This window comes from Sander lucioperca, chromosome 13 (assembly GCF_008315115.2).
Source record: "Sander lucioperca isolate FBNREF2018 chromosome 13, SLUC_FBN_1.2, whole genome shotgun sequence".
In the NCBI taxonomy this organism is placed as follows: domain Eukaryota; kingdom Metazoa; phylum Chordata; class Actinopteri; order Perciformes; family Percidae; genus Sander; species Sander lucioperca.
In genome coordinates, this window is record NC_050185.1 from 463,031 (window position 1) to 486,568 (window position 23,538).

At 39.0% G+C, this 23,538-nt stretch overlaps 2 protein-coding genes across 32 annotated transcripts in view; both read left to right on the plus strand.

Annotated features, from left to right (window-relative positions):
• The first annotated feature begins 655 nt into the window (after positions 1-655).
• sytl2a (synaptotagmin-like 2a) lies at positions 656-19,007 on the plus strand. Of its 6 annotated transcripts, XM_031310762.2 has the most exons (18): positions 656-829; positions 2,981-3,363; positions 3,712-3,863; positions 4,121-4,223; positions 6,616-6,685; positions 6,778-6,886; positions 8,964-9,536; positions 10,346-12,364; positions 13,743-13,844; positions 14,247-14,335; positions 14,546-14,650; positions 15,651-15,820; positions 16,042-16,144; positions 16,247-16,408; positions 16,847-16,943; positions 17,023-17,128; positions 17,974-18,179; positions 18,569-19,007. In XM_031310762.2, exons 2-18 carry the CDS (start codon positions 3,263-3,265, stop codon positions 18,715-18,717), a joined length of 4,416 nt encoding a protein of 1,471 aa, XP_031166622.1. In that variant the 5' UTR covers positions 656-829; positions 2,981-3,262; the 3' UTR covers positions 18,718-19,007. The 6 variants fall into 6 exon arrangements, with proteins under 6 accessions (XP_031166622.1, XP_031166624.1, XP_035864643.1 ...); XM_031310764.2 differs by lacking the exons at positions 8,964-9,536; positions 10,346-12,364 and having other exon boundaries at positions 683-829; XM_036008750.1 differs by lacking the exons at positions 656-829; positions 8,964-9,536; positions 10,346-12,364 and adding an exon at positions 14,006-14,087 and having other exon boundaries at positions 3,266-3,363.
• A 1,921-nt stretch (positions 19,008-20,928) lies between these two features.
• dlg2 (discs, large homolog 2 (Drosophila)) overlaps positions 20,929-23,538 on the plus strand; it is a 261,578-nt gene continuing 258,968 nt past the window's right edge. For 13 of the 26 annotated variants that reach the window (XM_031311118.2, XM_031311124.2, XM_031311127.2 and 10 more), the window contains exons 1-2: positions 20,930-22,384; positions 23,187-23,318. In XM_031311118.2, the coding sequence (XP_031166978.1) occupies positions 22,366-22,384; positions 23,187-23,318 (151 nt within the window). In that variant the 5' untranslated portion in view covers positions 20,930-22,365. Of the gene's footprint in view, positions 22,385-23,186; positions 23,319-23,538 lie in introns of all 26 variants that reach the window. The other 13 variants (XM_031311122.2, XM_031311125.2, XM_031311128.2 and 10 more) reach the window with 3 other exon arrangements.

The window sequence follows — 23,538 nt, forward strand, 5'->3', positions numbered from 1 at the left end:
GATCTGGGCATCTCAGGCTCTGCGCTCTCATTGCTCACATCTTACCTGGCCAACCGAACCTACCGGGTAACTTGGAGAGGATCTATCTCAGAACCTTGTCCACTCAAAACTGGGGTTCCTCAGGGATCAGTCCTGGGTCCCCTCCTCTTTTCTCTGTACACCAACTCTCTCGGGTCTGTCATTCACTCGCACGCCTTTTCTTATCACAGCTACAAGGATGACACCCAACTAATTCTCTCCTTTCCGGAGTCTGAAACTCAAGTAGCAGCACATATCTCGGCCTGTCTGACTGACATCTCTTCTTGGATGTCCACACACCATCTGAAACTCAACCTTGACAAGACTGAGCTCCTTTTCCTTCCAGGGAAGGGCTCTCCTACCAAGGACCTGACTATAACAATCAACAACTCTGTGGAAGTCCCCACCCAGACTGCTAGAAACCTGGGTGTGACACTTGACGACCAACTCTCCTTCACTGCTATTCGTTGAACTTGAAAGTATTTTGTAAAATAAATAAATAAATAAATAAAGATAATTTAAATAAATTAATCAGAAAACTTTTTACGGACCCAGTGGCAGAATGCTTTGGGCCACAGAGAATCACTGCCTCATACAACCCCTCTTCAAAAAAGCAGAAATATCCCTTTATGGTGCTATACATGTTTCCAGTGAGACTGAGAGCTGACTTGAGACTGACGCCTGTAAAGTTGAGCAGAGTAAAGCAGCAGGAGACAGAGCTTCCAGCTGCTCTCTGCTGCTCCTCCCACCTGCAGCAACTCAGGATCCAGTTGCAGGTTAGTTTTCACCCAGCGAGGAGCAACATAGAGAGGTGAGCTGATTGCTTTCTGTTTTCACATTTGGAAAATAGTACTGTCTTTTTTGTAAATGAGTTACTCCACTTTCCTCTGTATGGTGTTGTTTTTTGTGCATTTTTGGAGAAAAACCTAGTAAATACTTAGAATACTTAGTAAATACTTATAATACTTAGTAAATTGTACAGCAAAGGGAGATCCAAATGAGCATGTTTATCAGCCAAATGTTTCAGCTGGGTCATCACTGAAAAAACTATACATTCCTGTTATTGAAAACTGGTACCATAGCAGATTGCAAATGTAACAACATACTTTAAGATCGTAATAATAACTCAGTTAAGTCATGTTAAAACTGTTGTGTGAATTCGTAATTAGAAAACTCCATCAGTAAACAATTGAAATAGCCTTGTAACTGCCAGTTTTTATTTCTTCAGTTTTCTACTTACAGAAAAGGAATATGGTTGCTTAACAACTAACTTAAATCCATATCATCCATTTAAATCCAGTTGAACTCAGACCCCAGCCAGACTTGTTGGGCAGCACTGGACTGTTTGGACATCAACATGCTGTTTGATGTTTTAACTCTCATAGTATTTGAATAAGCAATCATATTTTAAGTTATATTCACTGAACATGATATGAATTAAAGCCCTATTTCTACTTCTAAAAGTCTGCAGTCATGCATATTAACCAAACGTCTGCCTGAATGTCACTTTCTTCCAGAGATAGGATTAGCTGAAGACATAGCTACATTACTTTTAAGAAGTCTTTACATCACATGAATGCATTTCCATACTTATGAACTGCAAAGTGAAGTCACAATGATGCAAACTTTACTAGAACCTTGAGTAGTTGAGGTTTGGTAGTTTTTTGGTAGTGTAGTATTTTTTTTTAAAGTTTTCTGTAAACTAGTGGTCACCATTTTTAGATCACTGTTAGTTGTTTCTTTTTAATGCTTTATTTGGACTCAGTATTCGGTCAGTGCAAATTACAGTAAGTAGGGATTTGTGTCACCACTCCAGCTTTGAATCATTGAAACCTGGTGCTACAGACAGGAAAGATACCAGGCAGAAGTTAGTTCATTAGTTTGCTTGTCAGTAGTCACTTTTTACAGTAAATGGTTTTGCAAAACCAAATAATCCAGTCTGATAAATCTTCAGTTTTCTGAAGGAAGTCCAACAGTGTTGAGGAAATGAGTAATCACTACCATCATCTGTCCTTCAGCTAGACTTTTCTCCTTTTAGAGAAACAGAACATGCAACATTCTTCTTTGTAAAGAACTTAAGTACACCATAAACCTGCATGAGCTTACACAGGAAAGAATCATGGTATCAACAGCTCAGTCTTCATGCAGCCTTGTACTTGAGAATTGAAGGCGATTAAAACTTTCCTAACTTGAGTAATGAATAAACAATGAGAGCCAACAACTTTTGAACAACTAAATGACAATTTTTTTCTTTAGCAAAGAGAACATTTAGCAAATATAGGTGTGCTCATTTTAACACAAGCAAGCATTTTTTCAACATGAACCTCAAACTGATCACGTTTCTTCTAACTTCCCACAGCACTCTCTAATGTGGGTGGACATGGACATTGTTAGAACATGCAGGCATTCCCCAGAAAGATTATATCTTCTCTTAAAGGAAGAGCAGAGCTCTGCTGAGATTAAAAAACAACAACAAAACAACTGAAGTTGTAATCTATATATATATGATGATGATTTTCTCAACTCGTTGAAAATGTAATAAAATGGAGAAAAATGCCAGTTTCCCAATTGGAAATTTCCTAAATTGACATACTCAATTTGCTTATTTGTCTAAACCTTAAGTATATTTAATATAGTATCACAGAAGACTGAGAAAACCAGCAAAGATTCACATTGGAGAAATTGGAACCAGTGAACTTTAAGCATTCTTGCTAAAAAGGTGACTTAAATAATGAATCATTTATCAAATGTGTTGCTGACTTTGCTGTTGATTGACAGCTTTTCTTTGACCAATCCATTAATCATTTTGGCTTTAATACCAACAATCGTTGGTAGTATTGTATGCTGTCTGTTGAGGGATGCTTCAAGAGAAACAGACATTCTTCTGTAAATATTTTTACATATTATTATATTTTATTTCTGAAAATATAATCACTCCTCGATTTTTCTTTTTTTCTTTTAGGTTTAAACTGGTCTGGAAAGGGTCAGACACGGCTGCAGAAAACAACCTTAGCTAAAGCAAAATCTATCCAAAAGAACCTTAACCACCGTTTCAATATATGATTTTATACAATGGATAAAGCACACACAGTTTGTGTTAACAACTGACACTGACTTGACTTGGAAGAACAGAACCAGAACTTTGGGAGCTTCAAAAAGAACTGTATGAACTGAAGCACTGATCATGTTGAGCCACTAGACACTAACTCAAAGCAGTGGAAAGCAGCGAGTGGCAGCAGTCATCATGATCGACCTGAGTTTCCTGACGGAGGAGGAGCAGGAGGTCATCCTGGCTGTGTTGAGAAGAGATGCTGAGCTGAAGAAGGCTGAGGAACAGCGAGTCCAGTGAGTTCCTTGTGTCACTTGTTCCATTTTTGAAGCTCTGGGTCAAAGCACAAACTATCCCTCGCTGTTTAAGTTTGATCTGTCACAGAGGTGATTGTGAACAAAAAATGTCTGTTCTGAGTCTTACAGAGCTATATAAAGTACATTTATTTGCTAAATAGAAGCACCAGGTGCAGGGGAAAATGTTGCATGCAGCACAGCAGAAGCTTATACATGGGTGTTTTGCAGAAGATTTTTTGCAAAAGAATATCATAAAATATTGTATTTTCCTATACCAAAATGTTTACATGAATGCTCTGAATAGTGAAGTAGTGACTTCACATTTCCCACTGATGTGTCTGCACTCAGGAACCTACAGAAGACTGTGAGTGGGGGCCAGCTGCGGTACATGACTGGAGAATGGTTCTACGAGACCAAGCAGCTTCGTCATCAGGATCGCATCCATGGCTCCGAGATCATCATGGCCTCCATCAGACACTCACATAAACCCCTGACTACATGTAAGTATTCCATATCCTGCATTGCTTTTCTCTTGTATGAAGACTGTAAAATGAGCCTGATGCCTTGAAATGCAAGTTCTTTGTGTGTGAACTTAGAGAAATATGTCTATAAATAACTTGTGTTTACATCAGTCAACTTTTCTGCTATTGGGATAGTTTCAAGTGAATGGATTGTTCACTTCTGTTCAATATAAACAGTTTGTGTTACAGTGAATGGTTAACTTCTTTAAACAGTAGCTGTGTGTTGTGTGCTGCAGTGGAGCTCCCCGAGATATGGCCTGAGAAGCCAAGTGATGTCAGCAGTGAAAATAAAGACGTGTTCGTCCCACCTGTACTCTGTGGAGTCCTTCAAAAGCCTGAGTGAGTATAGAGAACCAAAGCAGCAAGTAGTCTGCGAGCAGACTTGGGTTTACATAGGATGTTTAGATACATGTTTCCAAAAGGTCGGATATTTGTTCTGATCACTCGTCATTTAAGATAATATGTAATACTTCTGCATGAAGTTGTCTTAAAATGACTACACCTATGTCATATATATCATTTACAACAATGCTCTGGTTTATTAGCATTTCTTTAAACAAATCACAATCACCTTATTACTATAAGGTGATTGTGACTTTGTGATTGTGACTACAATAGTAGTAGTAGTAGTATAGTAGTATACCTTTAGTCGTGCAACAGAAAACTCAGATTGGACAGATAGTCTAGCTAGCTGTCTGGATTTACCCTGCAGAGATCTGAGGAGCAGTTAACCATAGTCCTCACAAATCCACTGGAGTTTAAAATTCCAACACAAAGGAAGCCCAAGGTAACGGATATCAGGCCTAAATGAGTAAAATCCGGCGGAATTTCCGTCGGCAATGGAGCAATCCCGGAAGTGGAACGTCATGGATATAGACTAGTAGTCGACTAATCTATTGCTAAATTAGCCAGCTAGCGCACCCCGGTCCGTCTGCCTCACTCCCCGGCGCTCAAGATTACTGCATGGCTTATTTCTCACCTCAAATGTTTTCAGAAACATATTTTAGTGTACTTTTTAGATATAAAATGAGAAATTGTGTTGCAAACAGTTGAGGCAACCAGCAAGAGCAAACTTTCTCATTTTACAGCTAAACAGTACACTAAAATGTGTTTCTGAAAACATTTGACAGTTTGCTTGGAGTTCACGAGCAATGTTGACACTGTGTTAGAGACTCCTCGGCTCTGATTGGCTGTTTACCTTATGCCACTAGCAACACCACGAGAATGTGAGTTTTTCACAGATGATCTGTCTCATGTAGTAATATGAGGATATAATGACCGTTTTAAGCAAATATGACAGACTTTAATAAAAGTTACCAACCGTAGCTTTAATGCACATTTGGTGCTGCAGTGAGTTTATGTGTGTATGTGTGATTGATGGTGTGGCACATTGATGAAGCTCTATGGATACACACACAATACTTGTTATTAGGATCCATTCATTGTTGGCTTGGCGCTGTATGTGGGATTTGTTGGTAATAAGAGACATATAGAATATCAGACATATCCTGAAGTGTTGAATAACAGACTTTACATGGAAAACGACATTTTACCCAATGCATGGTCTTCATACATGGTTAGCAAGTTTAAAACATTTGGTTCACATAAAGCAAGGGTATATTAAAAAAAAAAAAAAGGAAAATCTTGCCTCCTGCAGTTTTAAATAATCTCAGAACTACAAATGTTAAACTCTGTAGACATTTAGAAAACTCCACATAGTATAAAGAAAACAGGATCTGTGTAGTCTGTTTTGAGCAACATCACATGCTGTACACAGTAGATTATTTAGGTGTGACTGCCAGTGAGTGGAGTTGTGCACCCAGTAAATGGAAATTTAGTAATTAGCCCCCAAGTAATCGTCTTACGAGGTCAGGTCTCACATGTTCATGTCCACTGCTTCTGAGGAGCGATCAGACTTACAAGGATGGAACACATTCTGCATTGCCTTTAGTTGGGACAACGTACCTGCCTGTTTCCGATAGCAACTAAAACTAATTATTTGTCTACACGTTACAACACGTTAGAGGAGGAGTATTGTTGCAGCTTGCACAGCCACTTGCAGTGTCAAAAACAAGAGAACAGGCATTTTTTTGGAGATTATTATTTAATTGACCAAAACATGCATGTTGTATAGAAAGGAGTGTAGTGTACTTACAGGAACATGCAGATTTTTCTAATCAAGATCAGACTATGTTAGGTTCTTGGAAGTTGCGGACCCAAAGGCAGAGAGCAGGCAGGCAGACAGACAGGAGATGGCTTGAGTTCAGGAATTTATTGAAAACCAAAAAGCACAGCACAGAGGCTGGAAAAACCACAGGAACAAAACACAGAAAAACTCACAAGAAGACGCAGGGAAGGCCACGAACAGACTCAAACACTAACATACACATACAATGATCTGACACAGGACAAGGGGAACACAAAGACTAAATACACAGGGTAACGAGTAAACGCAAGACAGGTGACACCAGGGCTGGGGAACAGGTGGAGCACATCAGACAATCACACAGGTGGGAAAAACACAAGGTAAAGCAGGACAAGACAAGACAGAGAACAGAGTATCAAAATAAAACAGGAAACTAAGCAAAATGCAGAACAGAAACAGACTACCAAAATAAAATACACACCAACCCATAACAGACTAATTATTTTTGAAAGCCCCAGAATGTTTGAAGTTGCACTTTCTTCAGAAATTGTTGATGCATCTTCCCATCTTTGTTTATTCTAATAGATGTCAAAACCAGAAGCCATATGAAACACCTCAAGATACACCAAAGCCAGTTTTACAGTCGCCCACAAAGGTAGGATTCTGACTGGAGAAATTAAATAATTCAAAAAGTTGAGTGAGAGTCCATGCTTCAGTGTTATATTTAGAAATGTTCTTTTGTTGAAGCAAAGGAAAAATCCATTCAACAGTGATGTCATTGCAAATCACCCTTTTGAAGAAAAGGACAGTCAGTTATTGGACGGAGCAGTGGATCAAACCCAGACACCGAATGAGGGTGAGTTTTCAACTTGACTCATATCAGTTTGTGCTATTTTAAAGCAACTACAAGGAACTCCATGAGCACCAGCGCCATGTCGTAAAGACGCCATGTTGTAAAGAGCTTGATGCTAGCCAGCAAGTGCATTTGTTTTGGAAGAGAGTGAAAGAAAGACACAACTTATTTCTAATACTATTTTTAGCATAGCATCTATCTGTGGCTGTAAGATTAATAACTATAAAATGACGATTGTGAAATGAAGTAAACTTTGTTTTAGTACCGTTCATACACCAAGGTTACATGTAAGTCTTCAACTGACAGTTTCAGCTGCTCTGTAATAGTAATTTTGTTGATAAAGCTAAAGTTATCAACATTTTTATCATAATGTTTTGCCTTCATAACAATAGGTCAACAGCAAGATATAGCTCGCTAGAAACGCCTAAATAAAATGTTTTTGTTATAAGCCAGTTAGTTAGCTTTGTTTTAGCCACCAACTTAAATTCATTTATTAATGTAAAACCAAGTCTCGCAATGTATTTCATGAAGAAAGTAGACATATTCCATACCTGTCTAGGAGGAGGAGGAAGGTCAATTCAGGGTCGGTTTTGAATTCTTTCAAATCCCACAGTTCTCTTCATTTGTTGAATGACCAACCAATATGTATTTTTACCTGTGTTCAATCATTGTCCCTTTTAGCTTTTTTGTTCTTCGGTCAATTTTTTTTATTTTCTCTCTTTCCTTATCCTGCCCCAGTATCAGCTATAACCACAAATCATAAGTTCAAAGATAAAATTCTCTTGAGAAGATCTCCTCCAGCTTCCTTTCACTGGCTAACGTATGACTCACTGCCAAACTTTGCCTGGGAAAATGTAAACATACATGTAGGCTCTTGGTCTGCATGCCGTACATCGTTTCTTCTGATTTAACAGGGAATCGGACCCGGGGACAGACCTTTAGAATTACTAAATAGAAATAGCCAATCATCTTGCTGATTATCTCGTTTGCTTATGTAGGTCATATAGGGACGCCAGTAATAAATTGAGACTGTTTCATAACCAGTTTAAAACTCCTTGTAGTTGCTTTAAATATGTACTGTGAGCGTGAATAGATTACTTGATCTAATTCTATATCATGTGTTGTGTTTTGAATTGAGTTGACTGCTTGATGGACATATCATGAAAGCAGTTACATTACAAAGCAATGTAAGTCTGGTTCTAGCAATATGTTTGGCATCCAGGTGTGTGGGTCCTTTACACGTCAGCTGTTTCAACCTTTCCTTTGAACAGCATGTTGGCATGAGCAGTGGTTGCATGGCAGTGGAAAGCATTTACTGGCTTGTGATTTCTAACAATTTTATCATCTGTCGTCATCCCGTCTTGTTTTTGTTGCAATTTCAGAAGGCATTTTTACAGAGTGCCACAGGAAAAGTGACAAAATTCAATTCCACACAGGTCCTTGTGTGTGGAATGCTAACATATTTAGTAGTTCAAGAAACTCAACCATAAGAGAGATGACTGTTATTTAATCAGTTTAAATAGTTTAAATAACGTTAAAGTTTTGCAGCTAACGTCTTTGTATTTCTAACAATATGTCTTAGTGTTTTCATCCTGTCACTGTGAAATGAGATGAAATGTTAGATGGGACCACAGATTTTCCCAGGGGTTGGCAAAGTGAAGGGAAATCCAAATACACGAGGCTGCTAGACTAGCCAGAGGATTACACATAAATACATTCCAATGCCTTAATCTTTACCGCATGACTTGTTGAACTATTTCACAGGGCCTATGAAAACAATGTTTTTGTGGAAGAAATTATACGATAAGAAGGAAACAACCGATACAAATAGTGGCAGTTTAGATAAGGCACAATAGGCCCCCCCGTGTTACACAACAAGCTCTTGACATACCTAAATAGACTTTCCAACATATATTGTGTTATATATGTGTGAAGTAAATCTCCTAAGCAACAGGCAATGCAGGATTAAACAGAGGCTATGATGGTTTAAGAGTTGTTGAAGGACACCAGTGATTAAACACTCAACAGAAACACACAGCTGATGTGTTGTTGGTTGAAATTTTGTTTTTGTTTCTTTCAGAGCCTTTACCATCATCTGATACCTGCATTTCTTATGCTAGTAACATTAAACAAGACCTTAATGACAGCCCGAATGCATTTGTTCCCATGCCAATGCCCGAAAACAGAGAAGTGATCACCAGTTCTCAGCACTGTTTTTTTGAGGAAGACAGGCAAGGAGATCAGCAGACTAACACTGCTGCTCCGAGGGGCATCCTCAAGCGCTTGTCCATTTCTAGCTCCACAGACTCTCTGTTCTCTCACCTGGACCTGCAGAGTCCAGCTAGCCTGGATTCTCTCTCTGAGACCTGGATAGACAGGAAGCAGGTGAGGTTCAGCTACACAGTCGGTTGGAGCGGAGTGGAGTGGCAAGATGGGAAGGAGCTGGGAGAGCACAGTTTGCTAGACGTCGACTCCATCACTCCCTCTGAGCTTGAAAGTAATAGTGACCTTGACCATACTGGCAGTACCACTGTTGGCACATGTAGGCCTTTACTTAGACAGAGTCAAGTGGATTCACAGGAAGGTGAACTCAATTGCAAAGATGAGGCAAGCCTCCAAGAGCAAGAAGCTGGCCAACACCCTGTCCTTGGTGGTAAGAGTTTTATTCAAAACCAATGAGTCATCAAACAGCCAATCAATAAGTCAAACTAACAGCCAATGACTTCAGTATCTACACGTTAATAAACATCTAGACATCAGACAAGCATATACAAAAATAATTTTCACATTCATCCTGCTTGTGCATGCTCTTGCATGTAGCGAAATGTCTGTTTGATTGTATTATTAGGTTTTACTGCACATGCTTTGGCATTATGGTCTGCAATTTTGCTATTAATGTCTCATGCCATGTGTTGGACTTTTCCATTGGTTTATTATATTAATGTGAAATGACGTGTGGTATTGCTAATCCCCAAGAAGACTATAAATTGGGCTAAAGTAAAGCCTTGATAATCTTCTTATTTAATTTAGTCCACAATTGGAGCTCATGGCTTATTTACGTATTATAATGCAATTTTTTGTAGATCATTTGTGTTTAATAGCTTATTTAAAATGATTCGGATGCCATAAGTGTGAGACAATTGGTGCACTCTGTGTGTTGCAGTCATTTCATTTCTGTGTACCTGGGTCAGAAAATGGTCATTGCTATTTGCCATGGTGTCTATTTTGTAGTACCATGAGGGACGTCAAAGTTGCAAATTTTCTAATCTTATACAATGGCCTTTAAAATGCTGTCACGCTGGCATTGTGCATGTAGAATGCAGTTACAATATTAAGTGCCCCACTTCATTTGACAGTGATACACCAAGAAAAACCCTACACATGTATGTTTTATTATACTGTGCAGTGTTTAGCAGATATAATGTGCATGAGTGATCCAATATGTGGTTGCTGTCTTTGCAGATGTCTCTGAGCACTGTCATTCAGAGGTCCTAAGCCATGCAGTGCCCAAACTCGTTTCTGCTGAGCAGGAGTCAGGTAAGCCTGTTCACCTGGAGACAGAGCCTGAAGAGGAACAGCACTCTCAGGCTAAAGCCACAGACTGGCCAACTGGACACAACATCCATCCCCAAAAGCTTCCTGAACAAAGAACTGACATTTCTGTTGAGGTCACCTCAGATACCAAGCCGTCTAATGGCAGCTCAAAGGGTTCATCTCATGCTGTTTCACCAAAGCCTAGACACATTTTTGAGAAAGAGAGAACTGCTGAAGTACAGAGTCCACAAAAAGAAGAGGTAAAGGTACCAAAGCAGAAAGAACCAGGCAACACCCAGAATCTCTCTCAAGGTGCTGCAGATACGACCGTGAACAAATGTGCAAGTGTCAAACAGGAAGCTAAACCCTCTGAGATGACAGAAGTCAGACCACTACCACTGACAGCACTGCAGAACACTCCGTTTGAAGAAACAGTGACCTCAGTAGATGCAGACACTCAACAGGAGGCAACAGAAGGCAGAGTTGTTCAGCTTCCAGAGAGACTATCCAATCTGAAAACTTTCTGGGAGAGAGAAAACCATGGTCCCAAAATAATATTTACCAGAGAAGAGGCAAGGAGCGAAGATATCACCAAAAGAGGAATAGAAGCTTCACATGGCTGTCAGACTAACTCTGATGTGAAGAGCATGAACAACAATCTCTCACCTGAAATGGAAATGACAGTTGAGGATACTGTTGGCAGGTCCCAAGAAAAGAGTTTGTCACCAAAGACTGACTACATCTTCTTAATAGATTTATCTAAAGAAGATGGCACATATAGAGCTAACCCAGTCCTCATCTATGAAGAGACAGATGACTCTTTAACAGGTTCAGTAACAGAGTCACAGATTTCTGAGCCACAGGAAAACGTCATGGCTCCTGTACCTTCCTCTGTAGCCTTCAACACCCAAAAGCAAGAGAGGGATATTCCAGTTCCCCCTCCCAGACAGTCCAGTTCAAGTCCTCAAGAGGACAGTCCAACATCCAGTAACACAGTGGTTTCCCCACAGGCTGATCTGAGAACATCCATAGATAACAGAGAGAAGACTGAGGGAGAGGCACAAGCGTCTCCATACAAAACCAAGTCTAATGTTGTTTTGAAATCATTAAAAGTGACAGACAAGAGTTTTGTCAGTCAGAGTCCAGACAGGTCACAGCTGAGGAGTCTTGGTAGTACTGGGGATGTCCAGTCAACATGTCACCAATCCCAAGTCAAGGCTAATACAGAGCATCAAGAAAGACCCCTCAGTGCTAGTAAATCCCAAACTCCAAGATCAAAAGACCAGGATGACGAAGTCAGGAGGAGTCCATTAAAGACCTTCCATCCAAGGGTCCTACCTAGAGAATCATCCAGTCCTAAGAGATCCAAGCAGGAAAGCTCTCCCTTGAAAACCTTTTCAATAGACATCAACCCCCAAACTAAGGTGGTTGAAGAACAAGAAGTGAAGCCGACACCAGTACCAAGACAGAAGAAGAGTCCCTCACACGAAACTATGCAGACAGACACTAACCCTAGCACAGACATCACCTCTCGTCCTCTCCCTTTACTTTCAGAGGACAGAGCGGCTTATTTTGGCAATGAGAATACACAACAAAGTAGTTCAAGCTCCTTTACTTCAACACAATCCCAAAAAGCTTCAGAAGAGAAGTTGGGGACCTTTACAAGCCTTGCCAGATCTCTCATCCCTCAGGATTATCAGCACTACCTTGGGCCACAGGAGAAGGCCCATGTCCCTCCTTTTCACCAAGACAGAGCTGTTGCGGCAGAAACGGAAGTGGAACACACACCACAAAATGCCCTCAGAGACTTTGTGGGAAACCAGAGAGACAGTTCCACTGTGGGGAATCCTCCCGGAGTCACTTCTTCGATTGTGCAAAATAAAGACGGCTACTCCAGCCAAAACACAACAACCAGGGCCTGGTCTCTGTCTCGGGCAAGTTCAGGCAGTGAGCTTTTGAATTTTCTCTACATTTATATTTCTCCAAGATAGTGATTGAGAAATGAAAACCATAGTAGTGTTTTTTTTTGTTTTTTTTTTAAACCAATCAGTTATCACGTTAACATTAATGAGTCTGATTTGACTGAGAGTATGTAGTACAAGCATACTTGTCCATGCATATTCCTCAATTTCAAAATTCTTCTACATGTCTGTAGACAAGGCAAGGCACGTTTTTTTGTACAGCACATTTCAGCAACAAGGAAATTCAAAGTACTTTACATAAAACATTAAAGAGCAGTTAAAATAGTTTAATACTTAACTTTTTGTTAAAGATAATATAAAAAGAGCTCATGTAGAATAAGACAGGTGTAAAATACAGGAATAAAAGTTACAGTTTAAGAAATGAACAGTTACTTAAAAAAGGCAACATTAAAAAGAAAAGTCTTCAGTCTGGAAGTTTGTTCCAGATAAGTGGAGCATAAAAACTGAACGCTGCTTCTCCCTGTTTAGTTCTGATTCTGGGGACAGAAAGCAGACCAGACCTAGACCACCTGAGAGGTCGGATGGTTTATGATGTAGCAGCAGATCACAAAGAAACCGTTCAGTGCTTTAGAAACCAACAGTTGTATTTTGAAATCAATTCTTTCAGAGACAGGAAGCCAGTGTAAAGACTTCAGAACTGGAGTGATGTGATCCACTTTCTTGGTGTTAGTGAGGAATGGAGCAGCAGCGTTCTGAATCAGCTGCAGCTGTCTGAGAGATTTTTTAGGGAGACCTGTAAAGACTCCGTTACAGTAGTCTAGTCTACTATAGATAAATGCATGGACAAGTTTTTTTAAATCCTGCTGAGACATAAGTCCTTTAACCATTGATATATTCTTAAGGTGAATATATACAATGCACTTGCTCAGTGTTTGTATCGGATCATATAGTCCCCTGGTGATAAGGTTATGTAAATGTGTGTGTCGTGCAATCTGCTGTGTTCATTGACCTTAATTCTTCTTTTGTATTTCATCTTCAAACATATCTATACAAAACTGTAGAACAAATGTATAACTTTAGTTGCCCTTTAACCAATAGAAAACTATTTTTTTTCTTCAGTTTTTTCAGTTGAAGAGTTTTTTGTGATTAAAGAGCCGCTAATAGATATGTGGTAGCTACATTAACCACTACCATAAAGAGTCAAACTGCTGTTAGCAACAACAATAATCCTGTTGTTCATTTTCATCACAATTTATCACAATAGAATGAAAACACTGTGGGGTCATACTAGTATTCACCATGATGATACAGTAGCAAACATGGATGGTTGCTGAGTAAATCAAAAATTGTGTAACATCTGTGGTGAGTCTATTTTCCAGAGCTGATTTTGTTTCATTCGGCAGGTCATGATGACAGTTCTACGCCCATCATTCCAGCCCTTGAACGATTATCTTCAAGGAACATGTCCTCATCCAAAAGTCTGGAAAACCTCACCTCACAAACAAGTAACGCAACTCTTTCTTCTTCTTCAGATAGGCTGCTGTAGTTTCTTAATACAGTCGATTGGCCATACAGCTATATTGTATAGCCAGCGCATTATTTCATGTTACATGATATCATGAGAGGTATGTAAATAATGCTGTCTCTTGGCCCTATATCTTCTTAGGAGAAGAGAGGACCCAAAATAAATCAAAATAAAAATAAAAATAAAATAAAAAGAGAACAAATGAATCAAAGTGTGGATAACGGTAAACATGTGGTGCTCTCTTCATATACACATTTACCAGAACATACACAGGCTGGGAAATGATTTAAACATTAAATCAGTATGTTTTTGAAATTCAGATATTATTATATATTGTATATATGGTCATTGTAAGAGATTCAAAGTCATATTTTTCTCCCAGTTTCTTTGCTTCCACCATCAGCCTCAACTCTCCCCAACTCACAGCAGATGAAAAGCAGTGTGTCAGTGACTGTTCTTAAGCAGGACGAGGTAAAAGACTCTTAACTGACTCTTGTATATTGAACTTACTACAAACTTATGATATCCAGTGTTCAACATCTGCACTGCAGTCAGTAAACTGATACATTTACCAACTTTACCTCTCACATAAGAGCTAAATGACTGGATGCTCATATGGCTTCCTGTCTGACTCTTTCATGTTTGTGTTTTTAACTCATTCATGCTTTTCTCTGATATCAGACAGACAGTGACGGCACTTTTGAGACCATCTTGGGCTGGAGAAGAAACACGGGCAGCTCCTCATCTAACTTAAGTCTCTCCTCAGGAATGGCCTCCATGTCGTCTGTATGTCGACATGCAGCTCACTAGATTATATATGTTTCTGATAAAAATACAATGTGCATATAGCTTGTTAGCCACAGCTGTGGAAAGTTGAATGTTCACGACAAGATCTTTTTTTTTTACCTAATTAGTCTGAATCTTTTCAACACATCCCATGAAAAGACCAATGTGACAGTTCATCCTTCAATACTTTCTGTCTGTGGCTCTCAGCTATAAGTCCCTACTTTAGACTTTAAAAACAACTCCTAAATCTAAAGAATAACAAAAAAAGCTCAGTAATATCCTAAAACAGCTTGTTAAAGTAGTTTTTATCAAATGTTATTGGTTTGGGTTTTTTTAAAGAGATTTGTTGACTATAATAAATATAGAGAGTAACACCAGCCTGATCTTTTAATTAAAGAATATGCTTCATGTGGGGTTTATATGGAAGCCCTGAGAGCCAAGCTAGACATGCTTTTTTTTTCCAGGCTCAACAAACACTCATTTTCCAAGTGTTTGTTGTTGTAATACACATTTTGGCCACAAGAGCTTGAAGTGCATCACTGCGCATGTTCTGTTCTAAATAGGACTAGGATGTTTTCTTCCAGGTAAGTTTTAATTTCTCCATGCTCTCTAAACACAAGGAAACAGCAGATTAGCACTGAATGAAATACATTTCTAGCCGAAAGACATGGCAGCAATGTTATAACTTGTTAACACACAATATAAACATATTGTGTTTAGAGCGCATGTAGAAACTAAAACTCACCTGGAAGACAACATGAATAGTTTCAGTCCTATTCAGAACATAACAAGGGATAGTGGTGCACTGGCCGAAATGAAACAACGAACAAACAAACAAAAATGTCCTGCTTCTCAGGGCTTCTGTAGGTTTAGGTTTTAAAGACAAACAAAAACAAAAGACAGACAATCAAGGTAATTAATGTGATCCGTTTACAAAAACAATGAGTTAAAACCAGAGAGGATGGTGTTTTCTCTCTTCTGTGTTATTATGAATGAGCAGGTCAGCGGCAGCATGAGCAGCATTCACCCTGCAGATTTTGGTGACGTTGAGGTCCATGGAAGCATCCAGTTTGCTGTGAACTACATCCAGAAGCTTGGAGAGTTTCACATATTTGTGGTGCACTGCAGGGATCTGGCCATGGCCGAAACTAAGAAGAACTACACTGACCCGTAAGTGCTTGCTATATACGGTATGATCAAAATGGCAAAGGTAGAACAAATGTCATATCATCCAGTGAAATTTGCGATGTAAAGGTTGGAGAGGGAACTGGAAGATCAGAAAAGAGGCTGGAACATTTGAAATGGATCTTGTTGTCATTTAAATAATTTCCAAACTGTCACTCTATATGCTCTAGTTGAGAGTAAGAAAAGTAACTACTGTCTTTTTACAGGTATGTGAAATGTTACCTTCTTCCTGACAAAACCAAGTTGGGAAAGAGAAAAACCACTGTAAAAAAGAAGACTTTAAACCCAACCTACAATGAAATCCTCAAGGTTAGAATTTCATATTTAGTAGTCTTTTACAGATTATTCACTACATGTAGCCTATTTTTTGTATTTTACAAACATCTGTGTTGGCTTCTTCCCCTTTCATAGTTTAAAATCCTAATGGAAGTGTTGAAAACTCAGAATCTGAACATATCGGTGTGGCACAACAACACTTTTGGGTGGAACGGTTTCCTGGGCGAGGTGGACCTGGATTTGTCAGAGTGGGACTTCAGCAACACTCACATAAATGAATTCCCACTAAAGGCCAGGGTAAAGGCTTCATTTCTGTACGCTATCTGCAGTGGTGGAAGACGCATTTAGATATTTTACTAACAGTATTTTAGCAAAAGTAGCAATACTATAGTATAAAAAATAAGTCCTGCATTCAAAATCTTACTCAGGTAAAAGTACTAAAAGGTACTAGTATCAAAATATATGTACCTAAAGTACCAAAAGTTAAAGTAAAATTAAGATTCATATATATTATATCACTGGGTTATAATTATTGATGTAATAATGTGTACCTCATTAGTAAAGGTGGGGCTAATTTGAATGACTTTAAATACTGCTGGGTAGCTTAATCTGATATATCAGGTGATTTATATTTTGTCAAAATTGTACTTACTTGAATAAATGTACTTAGTTACTTTCCTTTTTCACTTTTCGTGATTTAATTTGGCGTTTACTCAGCTCAGCTCAATCCTTCAGTTCTCAGCACAAAGTCCAGCGCCGTCTCCCCTGCTAGTGATGGACAGCAGAGGACAGATGAGAGTCGCCCTGAGATTCCTGCCGCAGACTTCCCACAGTGAGCTGATGACTCCTCACTTTTGATCAATTCTTTCCTTTGAATTGTACAGCTTATTGTGGTCTGACTGCATCCACAGGTAAGAGGACATCTAGGATAGAGACTGGTGAGGTACAAATCTGGGTGAAAGACTGCAAGAATCTTCCTCCAGTCAGAGGAGTTATTATCGACCCGTTTGTGAAATGGTAGGATGTCCTGCAAACTGCCAGCTCACTGAGTATGGCGACACAATGCATTATATAAGTGTGAAATAATCCAATACATTTTTAAACACAACTTATTATTATAAAATGTTATTTCATTTTTCTTTTCTTTTCACACTAATATAGTGTATACAGGATGAAATTACATTTCACAAATGCATTTCACAATTTCATGGTTATATGCAGGGTTCCAAATTAGCCAAATGCTGGTAAAATATGCAAGTGGTTGGTAGATTTGCTACACTCACCAGCCAAAAAAACAATGGTACTCTATTGAGTGGCTGGTGAAATTTGAACATTGAATAGCCATTCGGCTGGTGGACGAAAAAGTTAATTTTGAACCCTGGTTATATGGCATATTTTGTCTATACTAAAGTGATACGTTTATTTTATAATATCTTATTTATTTTCAAAGAAAAAAAAAGGATCCAAATTATTATAAAAAGCCTTTATTTAGATGGCTATTTCATAGCTTCAGCCTTCTTCAGAAGGCTGCTTTGTGCGATACGTGTGGGTTGCAGCCTAGCTCTACTTTTAATGTAAGATTTTGATATGAAATAGCCATCTAAATAAAGGCTTTTTATAATAATTTTGACAATGATTTTTTTTCTTGGATCCTTTTTTTCTTTGAAGCTTTTGTTCCCTTCCAAAGATCACCTTCATAATTTGTTTTGAACTTCTGAGCACTTCTGAGCACGACTTTTTTCTTCCAATCTTATTTATTTATTTAGTTTTGAACTATTTGTGTTTCCATACATGGAGGTTTTTGTAAGGTCTTTTCGAATGAATAAATGCATTTTTATCTCCCTCCTTCCCTTCTGCTGCAGCACTGTGCATCCTGACACGAGCCGGAGAAGCCGACAGAAGACGCGGGTGGTGAAGAGGACCGCCAACCCGATGTTTAACCACACCATGGTGTACGACGGCTTCCGACCAGAGGACCTTAGAGAGGCCTGTGTGGAGATCACAGTGTGGGATCACGACCGACTCAACAACCACTACATTGGCGGTCTGAGGCTTGGGTTAGGGACAGGTGAGATTCCATGCTACTGTTATTATTTTCAACATGGTTACAACTGCAATCTGGATAGCTTTGATATATGAGTTTGAGTTATGAGTTAGGATATACTGTCCAGATAATGAACAAACCTGACATATTATGACATTTACACCATTGTTTACACCTTTGCATCCTCTGGAGATGGTTTGGAATATCTACTCACCTATCACAGTAAGGGTTCCGTTATTAATTTGCCTAAATAAGACATGCTGACTGCTTTTTAATACCAGGTGTAAATGGGTCTTTGTTTCTGCCTCACATACAAAAATTCAATCTTTCTGCCATTAGTTTCAACTATTCATTTTGTTTACTCAATTATTACCTTCATATTAATACAGTTATTTCTGGGCCTTTCTGTGCAGGGAAGAGTTACGGGTTCAACGTGGTTTGGATGGATTCAACGACAGATGAAGCAAACGTATGGCAAAGGATGTTACAGTCTGATGGTGAATGGGTGGAGGATGTTTTACCTCTGAGAATGTTGGTCATGGCAAAAAGCATGTCAAAGTGAGATTGTATAAAATGTGTGGAAACTTTATGGGAGCACACTGTATGCACATTTGGATGGATCTGAGTGGAAGTAGCAGCCTTAATGAGCAATGTGTATGTATCTGTATTATAAATAAATACGCTTCCAGCATCCTTATAATATATATGATACAAAATAGGGCCAAGAATACAATCTAAATTATAAAAATTATAGATTGTTTCGATCTAAGCACTAATGATTAGTCCTATTGTTCTATTAAGTAATTACTGCATCAAACAATTCTCTCTTCAATAAACAATATATTCATGTGACTTGCGATATGGTGTTATTATAACAGGTGAGGTGTTTCATTTATGTTAGAAAAGTCAACACTTGGAAATAGACATTATACTTAATGTTACTGACATCAGATAATAGCTGTCATAATAATCATAAATATTCACCCCAGAAGCAGCTATAAATTATTAGATTTCTAGTAGTTCAGGCATGTGTGTTGCAGATGCATTATCATTTTCATGTGTGACTCTCTTTGGCAATAACTGCAAATTATGAACATTATTGATCAAGAGTAGATAGTAGCTTAACATGGACTCTGAGGCTTCTGGACAGACAATAATCAATAGCCAGTGAGAAAGTCTTTTCTAAGCTTCTAAAGACACAAAGACATGACTGCAAGAGCCAGAAGCACAATCTAGAATCTAAGGCTGTCTAATACCTCAGTTTACTGTCACTGTTCTAGTTCCATAAGTATGCTATTATATATGCTTTGATTTGATTATTTATTCTAAACTGTATTTTCTAGGTTCACTCTTTTCATCATTAGCTGCACTATCAGATGTATTATTATCTTCATTGATCACTAGAGTCTGCTGTTGAGCCACAAATGACAACAACTCCTGAGAGAACTATTTCCAAGCCCTGCCACAACATATTTAAGTCTTGCCCTATTTTGAAAGAAAACATTTAATCTCATTATTCGACATACCGGAGAAGTCTCTGTAAAATATAAATATGTAACTTTAATAAAACAAGAGAAAACATATCCATCTTCATTTATATACGTCATTTATTTAAATTTGAGATTTCAACCTTTAGTTCATGGTTTTCAAAATGTTTGTTGTTTGTTTCACTAAACACTACTAATACTACTACTACTACTACTACTACTACTACTACTACAATACTACTACTACTACTACTACTACTACTACTACTACTACTACTACTACTACTAATAATAATAATAATAATAATAATAATAATACAATGCCCAGTCAGTGAAGTCAGAATAAGCATTATTAGAATTAATAGAATTATCATATTTCCTACAGTACATTTAATGCAGTAATATTTCAACTCACACCTTCGCATATGTCTAAAGCTTTGTCATTGGTTGATCCGCCCTGATGCGACAAGAAATACCCCTATACGATTGGTTGTCGCGTCCTGTCAATCGAGACGGAACCAGCAAACCAGCGACCAGCCTTTGCGTTGCTAAGGTAAGTTAAACAGCTACGTCATGCTCACTGCATTCCGCCCTAAAGTCAGGCGATTCTGCCTTCAAAATAAATTTCGGAGCGTGCCACTTTGGGAAAATAAAACGTTTATGCTGGCTACTGGGGTTTTCAGATGAGCCAAAAGCATGTCATATGTAGTTTGATCCTGGGGTATAACTATCACGCAATGAAAGGATAAGGAAAGGCGCCAACGCCACACACCCCATGTGTCTGAGGCATTGGCAACACTGAGGTGGATCAAAACATCGTGAGGCTTGATGCAAGTAATGCTAATAATGTTAATAGGAAAGCCATGCATAAACGGAGTTAAATTGATGAGTGTTTTTTATTTCATTTAGGCTATTAAAACACACACAAAGAGAAAGCACAAGTTAAACCTTACAATTACGGTTTGAAAAATATGGTTCCATGTTTATATTTTAAAAGCCGTAATTAACAGGATGGCTTGGCTGTGGGAATTACTTTTTATGTTTAGAAAATCTCATTCTAATTGTATTGACTGTCAATTCAATCACTTCAATAATGTGTAGCTTCATTACATATTATACCCATGAATGTAAAAATATAGACAGTCTGTTAGTTAAAGCTGCAATTCTATAAAGCTATTCAAAAGTTATCGTTAGCGAGTGTATTATTGTGAAAGTAATAAACGGAAGTCTCGTTTCTCTTTGTGGCTAGCTTGTTCCTGGCAATGGAAACTGTTGGTGATGCTGTCAGTTGTTCATATGGCTAGCGCAACTGTAACGTTACAGTACCTGGTAAAAGAATAAAGAGATGTGGCAGCTCGAGGACAGTGCTGTTTTTTATCAGGGGAAATGTCCGGCGAATGCACAGTCACCATTTTACTGAATATGAAAATACATGGAATCATTTGAGAGCCATGCGTTTTCTCCCACAGTTGGCAGGCAGGTATTTTCCTACAGCCAGGCGTCGCACTGGGAAAGCATTTCATTTGGCACCGCAGCTGGCTGGTGATTTAGCATGAATGCTAGCTAACTAATGAATAGCACGCATGCTTGTTTATCCGTAGAAGCAACGTTTACAGGCAGCGTTAGAGTTATTTAAATTTAATGAATTGTCGTTATCTTCTTCATTGGGCGTACACACATGTCCCTCCATAAGTCAAAACCTCCAGACATAAACTCTGAAGTGACTGTAGCTGGCATTTCCTAAATTCTTAAAAGAAAACGCGGGGACAAGTGACATGTTTTTAAACTCGACATTCATTTGGCGTCGAAGTGTGGTGGACCCTCCTCTCCTGAGTTTTGTCTTGTAGGCAGGTAAAAAGAAACTTCAGGTATGCACTTTCAGGCAGGATAAATGATGTGGACCAGCTCTTCAGACAGGACCGACCCAGGACTGTCGCACTACACCGTCTGTGTGTCACTGTGGATGGAGCTGAGAGTGTTAACCCAGGCCAGCCCTCAGACCTGACAGCTCCTCGTCACCATGGGACACTAATGCCGTGTTTCAACTGTATGGTACGGCTTGGCTCTCTGCTCGACTCAAATCAGCTTTTCTACACACTCTTCATCTGACAGTGAGGACTTCGCGGCTTGGTTGTCCACCCGTGTGTCTCTAGTTCTGTATTGTAACCCATCTGTCTGTGAGAGGATGTTTGGACCAGCAGTGAATGGTCTGCCAGCTCCTCAGCCAAAGGATGTTCTTTTGAAGTGGGCCCAGACAGAAGTAATGTACAACCTCACGTGCAGAATGTGTTAAACCCAGGGGTTCCCCTGCGTTCTCACACCAAGGACCTTTGAATTACTGTACGTATACAGTAGAGTTGATGAGACATTGCTACAGGGGACCGTATCTGATCTTTTGTGGATTACTATTGGGACTGTCATCTGAAACAAAAGACATATGTGATCACATTATTTCATTGTGCTAAAATCTAGTCTGTGGAACTAAACTTTACTCATTGGACAAAGACCCCCTGGATACTCCCTCAGGTCCTCCCTGGTGGTCCCTGGACTCCACGTGTACAGCTTCTGGTTTAAGGTCTCTTCAGAGTGCTGGAAAGGAGCTACGTTTATCAAAACCCATCTTGTTTTCTGCCATCCCATCAAGAGAGAGCAAAGAACTTTTTGACCATGCATTGAAGACTGAGCTGGAAGCCTCAGAGAGTCAAATTTACACGGAGTCAGCCATGCCTATCAGAAAAAAAGGTGAGTTAATGTATGTGCCACAGGTAATGAGAGCTTCTGCTCCTCCAGCTTTCAGACCTTGTAAATACCAAATGTGAACGTTATGGATGCTGTCACATTACCAACATTGCATTTGTCCACAGTTTATAGTAACAGTCTAAAGTCAAGATTGGTTGTTCAACCTTTTGGTTTCCATTATACAAACGACAGAGACAGACTATATAGCCAAAGCTATGTGGACACTCTCCACATACGTTTGTCTTTGTCCCTTTCCTCGTTCAACATGGCAATACCCCTTGCACAGCAATTTTGGGAGGAGCTGGAACAGCGATTGCGAGCCATATCTTATCACCCAACATTAGTGTTGTGGAATGGGAGCAAATCTCTGCAGCCAGGTTCCAAAACGTAGTGGAAAGCCCAAAACCACAAGAGTGAAGGCTGTTATAGCAGCATATTCATGCCCATGGTTTTGGAATGACATGTCCAACTGTCACATAAGGCTGGAATGCCCGGGTGTCTACATTCTTTTGACCACATTCTGGCATCTTCTTGCACCTTTTCTGATAAAATGTGAGCTGAGGCTGAGGCTGCTGCAGAGGGGGTTAAACCCACCTAAACTCAGTTTACTCATCTCTATATTTACAGCCTCTGGGCTGATGTACTTTTTGTGGCCTAAATGTATCATACTAAATATTGTCAAATGAATATATGAAGAATATATATATATATATATATATATATATATATATATCTCAATATATTATATGAAGAAAACAAACCAAGGAAGCACCAAAGTCTGTCTTATCTGCCCCCTCCTCTGCAGACACAGCTCGAGTCCTGGGGCTTTTGGAGGAGTACTGCACTAAACTGAGGGAGCCGGAGGAGCAGCAGCTCAAAACTGCCATTTTGAGAGTAATGGGGATTTTCAAAAGCAACCTGTTTGAAGCTCTTCTTGGTAAGTTAGTAAAACACAACCAATCCTTCAAGCAACTGGTATTTTCTGTTAAGTTTATATTGTAGCGATTTTCAGAAAAACTAAAGAATTTGAAAGCAGTGTCACATTTTTGAAGTACTAATACTGTGTGGCTTGCTCTGTACTAGCTCACGGAACCTTACATTACATTTAATAATTGGTTTATTTTGAAAGATAACTTGTGATGATAAACAATAAGCAG

Coding starts and splice junctions, on each gene's coding strand:
- sytl2a (XM_031310762.2), top strand. CDS start 3,263: ATGATCGACCTGAGTTTCCTGACGGAGGAGGAGCAGGAGGTCATCCTG. Junction 9,537..10,345: donor CCAACACCCTGTCCTTGGTG/GTAAGAGTTTTA, acceptor CTGTCTTTGCAG/ATGTCTCTGAGCACTGTCAT. Junction 16,944..17,022: donor CCTGCCGCAGACTTCCCACA/GTGAGCTGATGA, acceptor CTGCATCCACAG/GTAAGAGGACATCTAGGATA.